This window comes from Phragmites australis, chromosome 7 (genome assembly GCF_958298935.1).
Source record: "Phragmites australis chromosome 7, lpPhrAust1.1, whole genome shotgun sequence".
NCBI classification, from domain to species: Eukaryota; Viridiplantae; Streptophyta; class Magnoliopsida; order Poales; family Poaceae; genus Phragmites; species Phragmites australis.
The window spans coordinates 28,556,807-28,572,729 of NC_084927.1; the positions used below are offsets into that span (position 1 = coordinate 28,556,807).

The 15,923-nt window shown below is 44.7% G+C and overlaps 1 protein-coding gene across 1 annotated transcript; it reads left to right on the forward strand.

The window, feature by feature from the left end:
* Positions 1-194: 194 nt before the first annotated feature.
* LOC133924582 (uncharacterized) lies at positions 195-3,079 on the forward strand. Its single transcript, XM_062370178.1, has 3 exons — positions 195-484; positions 619-1,028; positions 2,683-3,079. The coding sequence occupies exons 2-3, from the start codon at positions 867-869 to the stop codon at positions 2,911-2,913; spliced, it is 393 nt and encodes a 130-aa protein (XP_062226162.1). The 5' UTR covers positions 195-484; positions 619-866; the 3' UTR covers positions 2,914-3,079.
* The last annotated feature ends 12,844 nt before the right edge of the window (positions 3,080-15,923 follow it).

The window sequence follows — 15,923 nt, forward strand, 5'->3', positions numbered from 1 at the left end:
TTTTTATTTTTACAGATTTACAGCACACGACACCGTTCTCAGTTCCAAGCTAGGCACCTATACAGCAGTGGAATGATTTCTCTCCCCTACAAACGTTGCGTACGATGCAGAACCACAGCTTTGCCATTGCGGCATCCCTTTACGAACCCCTCTTGAATTGGCGAGACAAAAGGGCAGGCCACTAGTGCATTTGTTTTTAACATCGGATCCTCTTCCTCCAGGTTTTTATTAGAGACTTCTTAATGGGGCGTGCGAGACCGGGGTTTAAACCCCCGACTGACTCCTGTCGCCCTTAGAGGTTTGCCGCTAGTGTATCTTGCCGAGGCCTTTACACTCACGGTGCGCTCTCAATCCTCTGGCGTGACGGTGCGGCTAAGTCAGAGGAAATATGACAGTTGATGTCTGAAGATTCTACGTGATTACCATCTTCTTTCCCTGTGCACACCTTCCTTAACAAGCACAACAATCCATGCATTTGCAAAAGGTAAAAAGATTAGACGGCTGCAAACATGCATTAGAAATTTGCGTATTTTTAGCAACTGATCAAGTGCCCAATGTTAATCCCCAGACATTCCAGGTGACTATTAATTGCAATTCTCTGTCATTCTTAATCCACAGGTATTCCAGGTGGCTACTAATTGCATTTCTCTGTCATTCCTCGCGCAACAAGCTGGCCTATATCCCACAACCATTGATACTTCCCCAATTGTTTAATTCCTTGCCAACTTTGTTGCGAGCCGGCGAGTATATAAATCCCCTCCGCCTTTGCTTTCCAAAGCACCAGGCCAGAGGTAGGCAGAGGTAGGCACCTCGATTGGCAAGTGCTGGAGAGATCGCTTTGTTTACGGTTTTCTGGGCGAGGCGAGATGGAGGGCGAGAAGACGGTGGCCGCCATGGAGGAGGGGGAGAAGAAGGAGGTGGTCGGCGTTGATGTGAGCCTCAAGGAGCTGTCCAAGAAGCTCGATGACTTCGCCAAGGAGAGGGACTGGGAGCAGTACCATAGCCCAAGGAACCTTCTGCTTGCCATGGTTTGCATCTTTATCTCTTCCCTTCCTTCTGATCATCTGTTCTTCTTGTTTTTAACCAACATGTACTTCTTCGGGAAAGTTAAGATTGAAAACTTTATTCTCTGTGTTTCTCCTTCGCCTTTTTTTGGGCGAGAGAATTCTGCTTTTCCTTCCTTGATTAGAAGCTCAAGAATTACGCCCGAATCTTATGTCTGAGAAATATCTTGTTTATGCCTGTCGAAGTAGGAAGATGTCAGTGGAGGCTTAGTTTTCATTGCAGCATCAGATGACCATTGGTTTCAAGAATAATCTATGGTTTTTTTTAAAAAAAAAACAATAGGACAGATGGAGAAAGACAGCATTAAAGTGTTTGCATGTAGTAGTACTGCCTGTACATCTGAAGCCTCTTTAACTGTCAGACGTGACCATGCGTCCATGCCCATGATCTTCTTTTGTAAGACTATACATGTATAATTGACAATTGTCAGCATAAGAAGAACGGCACGTCTTCGTTTGTTTTTGCAGGTAACGCCTACAGATTTGCATCGCTTGTTTCGAAAAAAAAATTAATTGCCTTTGTGCATCCTTATTGTTGGTTTTCCTGGTAACTCAAGTAAGCATTATAATAAATTCAGGCCTTAGATAGCACTCACTACTGTTGCAGTTAAATATTTGGTTAGCGCAGCACACCTATCAAGAGAGACCAGTACTTATTATTTAATATTCAGCATCTTCAGGACATCATGTGCACATAAACAATGTCTCCATCAGTTAAAAAGAAGTGAACTAGGTTGTAGTTAACAATAAAGCCACCCGTGAAAGGATATTTTAAAAATTCATCATTCCAACGCTAGTAGCATCTTTCTGTTAATTATGCTGTGTAGACTAAATTACCACAATATGCTGCGTTCTCTTTTGACCAACGGTTCGATAAGATTCTTCTCTTCATTAGTTATTTGTTCATGGTCGTGCGACTAGATTCTTGAGATCTATCCAGTTTATTATTTCCATGATCATGCACTTCTTTTTTCTAAATATTTTCATCCAATAATTAACAACTGCACACTAGCTGCCGAAATCTATGTGTATCCCAAAGCGATGCCAATCCATCTAATACTGAAAATTCTGAAGTTTTATTTCTTAGCAAATAGTACAAATGCTTCATAACCACATTGAAAAGGACATCCGCTATTATCCATCCTGTTCACTTCAAAAGGTTTTGCCCCCTGATATTTTTGGACCCTTTTAGCGTGCTGCACCTGAAAAATCATGCAGTCCAGGTGTTGGTTCATGAGAGCAACACGTGACAAGTAACTAATTTCCTCATTACCGTGGCCTGAACCGACAACTGGAATGCAGCTTTCATGCGTCCCATCTTGGATGCTACGTGCTGCAGCTCGCCCCATGTGCAACAAATATCCCGCGTCACCGTCGAAACTACGCGGGTTGCTGGAGTCCGACGTGTTTATACTGGTTCTTCAGGCTCAGTGCTGAGGGGATCACTGTCAACTTGTGACTGAATTTTCTGAACCTTTAGGGAATGCGATTCACTCACCATTTTCCAATTTGGAAAAAGCATGCACCATTTTATCATTGGCATAAAGAAGATCGAAACATGCATAGAAGATTTTTTTCCTTCTCTTTGTTGACGTGTGAGTCTATTTGTGCTTGACAGATAGCTGAAGTTGGGGAGCTGTCAGAGCTGTTCATGTGGAAAGGGGAGGTGCCGAATGGGCTGCCAGGGTGGGAGCAGGCCGAGAAGGAGCACCTCGGCGAGGAGCTATCCGACGTGCTACTCTACCTGATCCGCCTCTCCGACATGTGCGGCGTCGACCTCGGCGACGCTGCCACCAGGAAGATCGTGAAGAACGCCGTCAAGTACCCAGCACCGTCAAGAGCAGCTTGACGAGCAGTGCCGGCTGGATGCGTTTTCTGTACTTCTTTGCTGTTTCGTGATGACTGGTGCCTGATTGCTAGAACTAGTGAGGTTATCAGAGCATTGAACCTTTGTCATTGGCTGGATGTGCTATGGCTAATACGGTAATACCTACATGATGCTTGAAGCTTTTCGATGGTTCGGTGAAAAAAATAGATGCTATTTTTAAGGTGACTGAAAATTTACATAATTGCAGTCGATCATTCCTAGCCATTGGATTCTTTATTCATCCATCCAATACCAACAGTTATTGTGCATCCTCTTCCTCCCGTCTGTTCTTCTTCATGCCGCCGGCCCGGCTCTGGTGTCACAGAGCCACTTTATTACCTCCCCGTGGCCAGTACTGTCAACCGGATGTCCTCTATAGCTGTGCTATGGTGGAGTCGGAGCTATTGCATTAGGACGTCCGATGAGCTTTGCAACGATAACACATAGTGGTCGTAGATGGGGATATGAGAACATCTTGACAGAGGCTATGGTCTTTTTCAGGAAGTCAGAACGGCTTATATCCGTCGTTGTATGTGATGAGTTTGACAACGATAACCTATTGGCGGACTCTGTGTTTGTTGTTTTTGAAGTATTGTGCTATTTGCCTTTTGTTTATCCTGTCGTCGGGTTTTTTTTGTCGGTTGGCCCTCAATGAACCAGCTAGTTGTTAATGTTTTTAGCCTAATTTTCTTCATAAATATGATTAACTCTTTTGTTTTATAATAATATCAGTATCACTGGTGCCATCTTTTTTAAGAAAAAAAATCTGGCATGAGATATGGTTTGTGGGATCCACCTTTTCAGTCTTTGGATGAAAGGTGGCGAGTGCTATTACTTCTAAGAAAGCTTCCACTCCATTATATAATACTAAATCAGTTGGCTAGAGTCTGAGCGTCGTGCTAATAACACGAAGGTCCCAGGCTTTAACCTGCATGAGCCAATCGCCTCTCTTTTCTTTTTGTAGATTTTTCTTTTGAAATAGAAAATTACCTTCTAGGTCCTACGGCTAACATCTCTGCTGTTTCTCTTGCATGGAGCTGCAACAGGTGTGAGTGTGATGTGTTTTTTAAGATCCAGCCAAAAGCTGGCTTTACCATATAAGTTGAAGAGAAGAATTGAATTATAACACCACAAAAGAGAAAGAGCAGTGGTGGGTCCAAGATTTTTGACTTAGGTATACATACATGTCGTGCTCGTGTTAGCGCCCCATGGTGGCTCGCCTCACTAGTGCCCGTGCCACCGCCGCCTCATGGCTCGCATCTGCACCGTGCCCCATAGCCCCCGCCTCACTCGCGCCTGCGCTACCACCACCCTCCATCTCACGGTCGACGGGTTGAGTTCAGTACAAGGCAGGCCGTCAGGTCATAGGCCGCCACGCATGCGGTCATCACACAATCAAGCACACGTTCTCAGCCTATTAGGAACCGACGCACTCACGCATGCTGTCGTCACTTGTGCCTCAAGGGCACCTGGACCGTTATGTGTGGATCATGGGTCATGAGTTGTGCCCGTGTCAACGCCCATCAAGTCGTGGTAAGATGGGCTTGGGCTGTCGTGGACCATAATCACCAAGCACACCTATAATCATGACATATAGAAAAAAATTGCACACAATTTTGGATGTACATATGTATACCCATGTCTTTTGAGTAGGCCCACCCTGAGAATTTGCCTCGTTGGGACCCATGAAACTAATCTAAGCACCAAAAGAAAATAACACTATCTACCATGATAACATCCAACTATCAACAGAAACCGCCGCATATCATCGTTGCTGCAACACCCTGTGTTTAGTATTTATACGATAGCTAAAATTCACTTCCTTTTTTAATTTTTTTATAAATTAATATCAAACTAAAATCAATGCTTATAAAGGTATATATATACATATGCATACACACGCACCCTGTGTTTCTATTTAACTCCCAGCTCGTGAAATAAGTATTCAACATGACATCCACTTCCGCAACTAGAAAAAGCACCCTCGCAACTGGAAAGATATTAGACTCTAATCCATCTAGCCTTTAAATAGCGGTTGTTCCTTCTCTCCCTTCTAATCCCTAATAAACCATCATAGATCTCTAGATCCGGATTTGTAGCTAGTGCTGGTGGGGGTGATTTGAGAGGATCGTGAATCTCTCTGTCTTACTGCACTCACTCCCTGATATTCACCGATGAGCTGAGACATCGTCCATCGGTGCAAGCGTGGTTTTACACACGAAATTTTCATCGACACCTTTGTCCATTGCTCACACCTCTCAAGTCTCCACCGTCAACCTAATCAACTTATTCAGCGGTGATGGTGTGGTGGCTGCGTGTGCTACTCGGTCATGTTTGCACTCCTGGACCTTGGCGAGCATTGCCGTGGTGGTACCACCCACGGTTCTTGTGGTTCTTGCCGGGCACCGAGGTCCATCATCAGTACAAGCGACAACACGGTGGTCATCATCCCCTCAAATTAGCTAGAGATTATTTTCATTGATTAGTTGAAGATCATTTCCCTAATTATGTGATTAGTTTCCTTGATTAGCTGGAGATTGTTTCCCTGATTACATGATTGACTTCCTTGTTCAGAGAGGAATTCTTGCAAGCTATTATTCTTTTCCTTGATTAGTTGGAGATGATTTGCTTGATCACATCATTAGTTTATTTGTTTATAGAGGAAATATCGTAGATTGTTATTCCTCTATACTTCATATATGATGCTACTATCAAATGAATCAACTAGTGTGTATTTTTGGTTTCCTTCTTTGTATGCATTTTTTTTTGTTTTTGTTTTCATAATCATGGGTGTGGCTCAACAGTTACAGAATGTGGGAGAAAATCACGGACGTCTCCCATAACAAGTCATGAAGACACAACCAATCCGAAAACACATTTTATAGTCACGCCAAGCTATGTTTTTTCGGTCACACAACATACATTTTTCAGTCACGCCGATATATGTTTTCCAGTCACACAAGCTATGTTTCTGGACACGCCAACATGTGCTTTCCGGTCATGCAACAAATATTTTTCGATCAAGGAATAGGGATTTTTCGGTTTTAGAATAGTTGTTTTCTAGCCATTAAATAGGGATTTTCTAGTTGCATGTTTTCCGATAAAGGAATATGAATTTTCTGGTTGTGGACTGATTCGATGAGGTTAGATTTCCCAACGTGTTAAATACTTATTTAAGATGCAACATATGAAATTTGAAGAAGGCAAGTCCTAATTCTTTGACCATGTTGGGCCTAAGTTTCATAAATTAAAACATCGAAATTGAAACATGGTAAACTCAAGCATGCTTTATACTAACTTAAATTCAAATACTTGTATTAGTTATGATCTATCTTGCTATATCATGCCTTGAGTACTTGTCTACCATGTTCCATGATAACCTTAGTCTAGTTCCATCATTAATTATAATAATGTTGGATGATGCCTTCGCAACTAGTATGATTAAGAGGGTTACTTCTCTCTTCGGAGGTGATACACTTAACCAATATATGTATTCTCTCATGAAATTGAAAATGTGTGGAATGAGGTGTGGTTTTCTGATCTAACCAGAGAACCACCTAGAGGGCTGAGAGCAATGTGAGACTAGCTAGAAGAAAACTCAAGTGACCTATGTGGTGCTAAGGTCCAGCTGGAGACTACTATGAGTTGAATAAAAGCCATGAGCCCCTAGGGTGTCCCGTATGTGGGAATCTGGTGAAGAATGTTATGTGTTGAGACTTGTTATGTTCACTTCACCACTCGTAACGGTTGGAGGCTGAGCATATTATATGGTTAATGTTGTACACCTCTGCAGAGTGTGAATCTATTTGAAGAGTCGTGTTCGTGGTCATTTATATGCAAGGCTTGGTCATGCCTTGGTTAGACTTGAGCGTGAATAATCCTTAATGGGTGAGTGTATGAGTTGTGTTCCTGTGCTTCAATAAAATGTGATTGTGAGCCGTGATCTGGTTGGTATTGTGTGTCTTCTAGCATAAAATATGTTATCTGCGAAGAATGGAGTGTCTTCTCCCAAAGCCAAAAACATTTAATTATGATAATACACTTAATCAACTAAGTCAAAATTTGCTTTATGCTCAAAGCTATTCCTTATAGCCTTAATCCTTGTTAATTCGTTAAGCATCTATCAACTCAAGTGGTATTTGAGCTTATTGAGTACATTCTATACTCACTATTTCTTGCTGATCATATGAGGAGTCGGAATATAACTTCGCTATTGTTCGCTTGGCCGATAGGCCATAGATGTAATGAATCATATGGATTAAGACCCTTGTATTGGCAACCTTTTATATTGTAATCTTAATCGAAAAATGACCGTGATAATATTCTGTTGTAACCTATGAGTATCACACTACGTAAAAAACAGACAAATAAGACACAGAATTAGTGACGGGTCGTAATATAACCTGTCACTTCTGTTAAAAGTGACAGGTCGTAGTTATGACCCGTCGTCACTTATGACTCGTCATCTGTGACGAGTCATTCTAAGCTAGTCATAAGTAACAGGTCAAGTTGTAACCCATCACTTATGATTCTTCATCAGTGACAGGTCATCCTAGGCCAGTCATAAATGATGGGTCAAGTTGTGATCCGTCACTAATGACTAACCATCAGTGACGGGTCATCCAAGAGAGTCATTAGTGACGAGTCAAATTTTTGCCCGTCACTAATGACAAGTTTTGATCCGTGGGAACAGATGAAGGAATCTTAATTATTCAATCACTAGATGTATTAGTCAATCAGTTTGATGAAATATTAGATGTATTAGCCCATCAAATTTTTAGTTTTTTTCGTCATTGTGACATGTCTAATATATCCTTCATAATATATAAGTTATAAATCTAGCTATTATCAATTAAAAATAATAAGTATACAATATCATGTATCCAATAGTAAAATTTGCATTGATTTGCAAACTATAAAATGTGTAGTAAAATGGTAAAAGCAAATATTATTTTTCTAAAGCAATTTGATTTATGGTAGTGTATTCACAAATATTTTTTATTTTTATCTTATTTTTCTCACCTCACAAACATTAGAACAAGAACCATTGTATATTTTTGCTCAAGTTTGATGTAAGGGATGTCACCTATGGATACAAACGCATGTTTCAAAAATAGTGCGGAAACTTTCGTTGGCGAGAACTCAATCTTCGAAGCCATTTTTTACCTTAAAAATTTACTGAACCTGACAAAGTGGAGAGAAACGGATGTAATTTTTTCTGAAGATATCTGTAGAATAAAAAAACGTTAAATTCAGAGTCCATATGTAAAAATTATACCTATTTAACCGAAGACACTTCAAATCAACTGATTTATATGTCTATTATATAAAGCTCAAAAGTGACGGGTCACAACTGTGACCCGTAACTTACTACAAGTCAAAAGTGACATGTCATAACTATGACCTTCGGCAAAAAGGTTAAAAAGATAAAAATATCCTGCTCCCTTCTGAACGCAAGCGAGTGTGAAGTGGTAAGGTGGAGACGCGCGCAAGGGTTGGTCGTGAGTTCGATTACCACGGTACGCATATGCTGAAAATAACTTAAAAAATAGTATGAAACACGTGACGAGTGGTGATGACTCTAAGTTGGGTTGGCTCGGTGAAAAATATTTTTTTTGATTTTTTTCGTATAAAAAAACGTAAAAATCGTTCATCAGTTATAAGTGATCGGTGATAACTGTGATCCGTCACTTTATGACTTGTAATAAGTGACGGTAACCCGTCACTTATGAAGGTTATAAGTAATGATTTAAGTTTCGATCCATCACCAATAATTTTATCAGTAACACATTCGAAGTAATAGATATATAACTCGTCATCCATAACAATTATGATCTATCACTTTTAAGCTTTTTTTTATGTAGTGTCAGTTGCTAATCCATGAGTTGATACACATGGCATAGGGGAATTCAAGATAGGACACAACAGTTGTTAAACTTGTTGCACCAGTGATATAAGTAGCTCCAACTTCACCACGGTGGATTTGAGCATTTGCCTTAATATTGCTTCTCCCACGTGCATTGTCCTCACCGAACGAAGCTAGATCTAGATTTTCAAACAAAAAAAAAAACCCCTTTAAGAGTTGGGCAAAATAGGGACACCTCAGCAAAGTCTGTAAGGATGGGAACGACATCCAATAGCATCATCGTTACCGGCGTCGGTGGAAAGCTGAGTAAGATTTTCGCTCGGAGCCTCAGCACTCACCACCAAACATGATGCACCCGTGCTAGACACGGGCATGATCACTGTAAACCTGCATGGACAGAGGGAGAAAACTATGGAATGTCGTCGTCGAACCACCACACCAATGGACGCTCCACCAACAGGACACACACCGCATGCCCTGACCTGGCATGGACCAGCGGACGCGACGCGGGACGACCAGATTCGAAGCACCAACGCTGGCAGACAAACCTGAGGCCGCAGTATCGCAACAGGAGCCGGACAGGCACCACGGAAGGATAGCTAGGACAGATACGCACCACCATGTCGATTCCTAAGCAAGTGAGGGCAGCCACCACTCCGACGCGTGTCTGTCAAACACGACAGCAACGGTGGCGGCGTCGCCAGCCCATGGAGCAGGAGCGTCGAGTAGGCGTTGTCGCGAGTTTTCTTACATTTCCTAATATTAATATTTAAATAAATAGATTTTTAATAAAAAAATGTCTATCATCTTTTGAAAGAGCTAATAAGTTATTTTAAGGACGGTTAATATGTTATGATAGTACGGGTATTTTTTACCATCCTTCTTAGAGGATGTTTAGATTCCACCTTGAGCGTAAAATCCGTGCCGCTCCTACCCGCCTATTTAAAGGGTGGGTAGACCCAGCGTCCCCTTACCACTTTCTAAGAGGGTAGTTTTCTGAGAGGACGGTTAGGGCCCTTGCCGTCTTCTCAGGAGCAACAAACCTGTCGGAGGATGAACTCCTGTCGCAGGGATCCCGAGAGACCCCTTTTTAAAGATTCAATCGGGGGGATGATCCTGAACGAGCTCGTCGGGGAAATAAATGGAAACGGAAAGAAATGCAACGGCCGGTGGTGGGGGATGATCGTCCTAGTGCAAAAAAGAGATAAATGCACCGGGGTTTAGACAGGTTCGGGCCGCACGGAGGCGTAATACCCTACTCCTGTGTGAGTGCAATATCTTTCCTTGAAGGGAATTCTTCAAGGATGTGTCTGGTTACAAGGGTGTATTGTCTACAGAGAGCTTGAGGCTCCCGTGCTCTAGCTCTGCTCGAGCTTGCTTGTGATGTTCTTCGTCTCTTGTGGTCTCTTCTCTTATCTCGTCTTGTCTGGCTTAGTTGTTTCTTGGCTTCGCTGCCTTCATGTGTTCTCCATCCTTTCCTTTTATACACACGCCGACCTCGACTTATCCCGAATGGGAAAGAGGGGGCGCGAGTGCCAAGGCGCTACGGAGAAAGGCGTCATCATTCCGTCTGGGCGAAGTGACAGGGGCGATGGAAAAATGCGGCGCGCATCCGACCACCCGCCACTGTGGTCGTCCTCCGGCGCCGTTGAGAGGGCCCATCGGGCGGCCATAGAGGCGCCCGATGCGCCCACCCTGTCTTGTTCTTCTGTCAGGGCAGGGTGGCAGGCGGAACGCTTTGATCCTGGCAACGTTATCCCGAGGTACCCCGGATGATACGGGACGGGACCCGTGCAATTAATGGACCCACGCCCCCCTGCCAAAGCATGGCAGGGACTGACACCATGGTATGGGCAGTTGAGAATGTCAGGATGTCAGGATGTCAAGCCGCGCGTGCCCATTAAATGCGGCATTGGACCTTTGACTGGCTGACACCCCGCCGGCGGGTTCCTTCGGGTCGTCGGGGCGTCGGGCGATCTTGCGCGAACCTTCGGGGAACCGAGTGCTCGGGGACTACCACGTGCAGCCCCGAGCACTCTCTCCCGAGCATTCCTGTAGGACCCTTTGGGGAACCGAGTCCTCGGGGGCTGCCACGTGCAGCCCCGAGCACTCCTTTAGACCCTTCGGGGAACCGAGTCCTCGGGGACTGCCACGTGCAGCCCCGATCACTCTCTCCTGAGCACTTGTTCGTTCGGCCCATCGAGGGACTGTGGTACTTGGGGGCGAGGGGGAACCCTTCCGAGCACTTTCTTCCCGGTACTTGGACTCTATGGGTCATCGGGGAACTGAGGTGCTCGGGAACCAGAGGCTGTGGCCCCGAGCACCTTCTCCCGGAACTTAGATTTTCCTCATCCTGCAGGGGGGAACCTCGCGGGATGGTGACACGTGGCGGACCGCCGGCCTGGTCTCGGGACTCAGGGGCCCCTGGTTCCCGATACACCGACAAAACCCCTACTACGTATCTCTCCTCACCTAACATACTATAAATAGGTTAAAAATTAGTCAAAATAAGTATTTAAATCCAGAAAAAAGAAAGAGAGTGGAATGAGAGGAGAGGGAGGCAGCGTGACGAAGTTCTACTATTTTTGATATGTGGATTTAGGATCTCGGTTTTCGATAATTTTTCTAGACTTATGTTTTTATTAGTAATTAAAATACCACTAGATCTAGGGTTCAACGATATAATAGTAGTTATATTATATAAGATCTAATGTTTAGTAAGGTAATCAGAAAATAAGGTTTTTTCTGTCTTTGGTGGTATATTATAAAGATCTATGTCATTATGATAGGATAACCATTAGATGTATAGTTGTATTTAGAGTACGGTAGTTTCGATTATCTAGATTTTATAAAATAGTGATGTAAGTAATAATTATAGATAATTAGAAACTGTATTAAGTAGATGGGAGTTTAATTAGTTTAAATTGGTTAGTTTGCTTAGGAGCAATATTGATTATAGCGAACTAAACGTATTGTTGGGTGATCATCGGTTTCGGTAATTTTGTCAGAGTTTCGATAATTAGAAGTATAGTTTTTCGGTATTAACGTTGGACATATTTTCGGATGTTTCCAGGGATGTATGATAAGCTATATTTTCAGATATATTATGGTGAAGATCATATTGGTTATGGTCGTAATAATATAGATCTCTGTGGATTTCAGTATGTCATCAAGTGACTTATTAGAGCTAATGAGAGAATCATAGTGGGCTTGTGCAAGTGGTTGATGCGCTATTTTCAACTGCATCCCTAGCAACATGAGCTTAAGCTGAGAGCTATGCTAAGCCGTGCTGCTCAGGGGTACTTCGGGGAGCTCGTCCAGATTAATGCGATATCTACTTAGAGACAATACATAGATATAGCATTTGAATATTGTCTCCCTCTTGTGCTGCTAGTTGAGGCGTACTAGAAGGATCCAACAGAGAAAAATATTAAGGAAGCAATAGTAGGAACAAGTCAGGCAGTGGTGGATGAAGCATACCTGATAATTATGGGGGAACGAGCAAGATGTTGGGGATGTGTAGGAGATGCAACTGAGGGGTGTAGCCGATGAGAGGGAGCACATCTCTAGCATAACTGAAGAGATGGAGAGGGAGGATTGAGAGCTCGAGGAAGCTATTGCCGATGAGGATTCATCCGATGAGGAGGAAAATACTCCTGTTTCTACAAAGTGGAGAAATCATGAATTTTCAAAGCTAGTGGTCAGTAATAGTCATCGGGCACCATGAGACTATTATGAGAACGAGGTGTCCCAGGGTGCTATGTACCATACTAAGGAGGCAGTTATTGATGCAATGAAATTCTGGTTATTGTCTTTTCGGAGGCAGTTCAAGGTTGTGAGGTCAAGTAAAAGGGAGTACAATATCAAGTGTTTGGTTTGACAATATAAATCTGCTAACAAAGCGATACCACTCATTGAGTCATAACATCCTTCAAGGCATGATGGGTAGGATACCTAGCACACTTGGTCACCTCATTCTGAGTATACTCCCATGTCACCTGATTCCTATCATTCACTACAATGTTGTTAAAGTTGGTATTGTCCCAATCCGTAGGAACAGGAGAGTCATCCTCATAATTCGAGATGTCATACTCAAGGGATTTGTCAACCTAAAGATGATCCCGCTCTATCTGTTCAATTAGAGAAGGAATCTATTCCCCCTCGTCTACCTCACCCCGGTAGGTCTAGTCAGATACTCTGATGAAGGTGCACCATCCAGATCTACATCATCCTCATACTCTTTCTCATCACCCTCCTCCTCCACGTACCCCCACCCTGCATCTCCCTCACTACCTCCTTATTCTTCTATTACACAAGCAACATAGGAGGCTAACCTATATGCACAACATCCTGTAAGTATCTCTTCCACACTGAATCTTCCCAGAGCAAGTACACTTCCTAGTACACACCATCTCTCACTCAATTGCGCACAATACTAATAATTATCTCTTGAACCTCGAGGTCTATTTTGAAACACCACATCAATCAGACGTACAAGTGTCCAACACTTCTACGCATAGGTCTTGAGATACCCTTATCCATTGAGTAAAATATGGACAGTACTACCCCTTCAAAACATAATAATATTCCATTATCCCCATAAAAAATCCTAAACTACCACATATTTGACATACCTGGCAACCATCAACAAAAACACTAACATTATTGCAATAAAGTAGAAATAATTATGTAAAACTATATCTACAATGAAAGATTAATTACAAACTGTCGGAGAGTGAACTCCTGTCGCAGGGATCCCGAGAGACCCCTTTTTAGAGATTTGGCCGGGGGGATGATCCTGGAAAAACTTGTTTGGGAAATAAGCGGGAACGGAAATAAATGCGATGGCTGGCGGGAGACGATCACCCTAATGCAAGAAAAAGTGGGTACGCCGGGTTTTAGACAGGTTCGGGCCGCACGGAGGCGTAACACCCTACTCCTGTATGAACACTATATTTATCATTGAAGGGAATTCTTCAAGGAGGTATCTGATTCTAAGGGGAGAGCTGTTTACAAAGAGCTTGAGGCTCTTATGTTCTAGCTTAACTTGAGCTGGTTCGAGTGTCTGTCGATCTATCTTTGGCCTGGTTCGTCGGAGATTGTTGGTCGTCTGGTGGTCGAAGGCCTTTTTTTTTCTCCTTTTAGTGTTCTCCATCCTTTCCTTTTATAGGCGCGCCGACCTCAACATATCCTGAATGGGAAAGAGGGGACACGAATGCCAAGGTGCCACGGAGAAAGGCGTAATCATTTCATTTTGGCGAAGTGACAGGGGCGGTGGAGAAATGCGGCGCGCATTCGACCACCAGCCGCTGCGGAAGCCTCGGGGCGCCCTAAAAGGGGCCCACCGGTCAGCCTCAGAGGTGCCCAGTGCGCCCACCCTGTCTTGTTCTTCTGCCAGGGCAGGGTGGCAGGCGGAGTGCTTCGATTCTGGCAACGTTATCCCGAGGCACCTGGATGAAACGGGACGGGACCCGTGCATTTAATGGACCCACGGCCCCCTGCTAGTGCATGGCAGGGTCTGACACTGGGGCGTGGGCAGCTGAGAATGTCAGGATGTCAGGATGTCAGACCGCGCGTGCCTATTAAATGCGGCATTGGGCCTTTGACTGGATGACACCCTGACGACGGGACCCTTCGGGTCGTTGAATGATCTTGCGCGAACCTTCGGGGCACCGAGTCCTCGGGGGCTGCCACGTGCAGCCCCGAGCACTCTCTCCCGAGTACTGCGGTGGGACCTTCGGGGCACCGAGTCCTCGGGGGCTGCCACGTGCAGCCCCGAGCACTCTCTCCCGAGTACTTCGGTGGGACCTTCGGGGCACCGAGTCCTCGGGGGCTGCCACGTGCAGCCCCGAGCACTCTCTCCCGAGTACTTCGGTGGGACCTTCGGGGCACCGAATCCTCGGGGGCTGCCACGTGCAGCCCCGAGCACTCTCTCCCGAGTACTTCGGTGGGACCTTCGGGGCACCGAGTCCTCGGGGGCTGCCATGTGCAGCCCCGAGCACTCTCTCCCGAGCACTTCGGTGGGACCTTCGGGGCACCGAGTCCTCGGGGGCTGCCACGTGCAGCCCCGAGCACTCTCTCCCGAGCACTTTGGTGGGACCTTCGGGGCACCGAGTCCTCGGGGGCTGCCATGTGCAGCCCCGAGCACTCTCTCCCGAGCACTTCGGTGGGACCTTCGGGGCACCGAGTCCTCGGGGGCTGCCACGTGCAGCCCCGAGCACTCTCTCCCGAGCACTTTGGTGGGGCCTTCGGGGCACCGAGTCCTCGGGGGCTGCCACGTGCAGCCCCGAGCACTCTCTCCCGAGCACTTTGGTGGGACCTTCGGGGCACCGAGTCCTCGGGGGCTGCCACGTGCAGCCCCGAGCACTCTCTCCCGAGCACTTCGGTCTTAGTATTTGGACCCTGCAGATCATCAGGGAACTAGGGTGCTCGGGAACCAGAGGCGGCGGCCCCGAGCACCTTCTCCCGGGACTTAGCTTTTTCTTACCTCGCAGGGTGGTGACATGTGGTGGATAGCCGGCCTGGCCTCGGGACTTAGGGACCCCTGGTTCTGAATACACCGACACAAACATAGCCCAACATGTAATTTATATTGTAACAAAATATTCCCAAATCGCTATATCAAACACCTTTAAATCATACATTTATTAAACCAGTTGTAACTACACTATATCCAAATCATACATATATTATCTAACATGTCTAAATAATGCAACTAATGGCTAAAAAATACGTATAAAAATAATCGAAAACTATATCTACTTCTAAACTATGTCTAGTGGCTATCTTACCAGGTTTATAAAAAAAAATCTAAATTAAGCATCTAACCTATGTCAAAATCTAGCACTAGTGGCTATCCTAACAGATTTGTAAAATAATCAGAGAAAAAAAGCAAACATCTTTCCTTCGCTAGGGCTTTGTCGCACAATTTCCCCCTCTCTCCACCTCTCCTCTCCTCTCCTCTCGGTTGTGTTGGTATGAAGTGAGCGGCTGATGTTGATAGGGCTGGTGCGGTCAGATTAAATACCCAAAAGATCTCACTTATTCAACAGGTGAGACCTTTTAGATGGGTCCACCTGGTGTCGGTCGAGATAAAGTTCTCGCCCGCTCAACAGACAAGATGAAG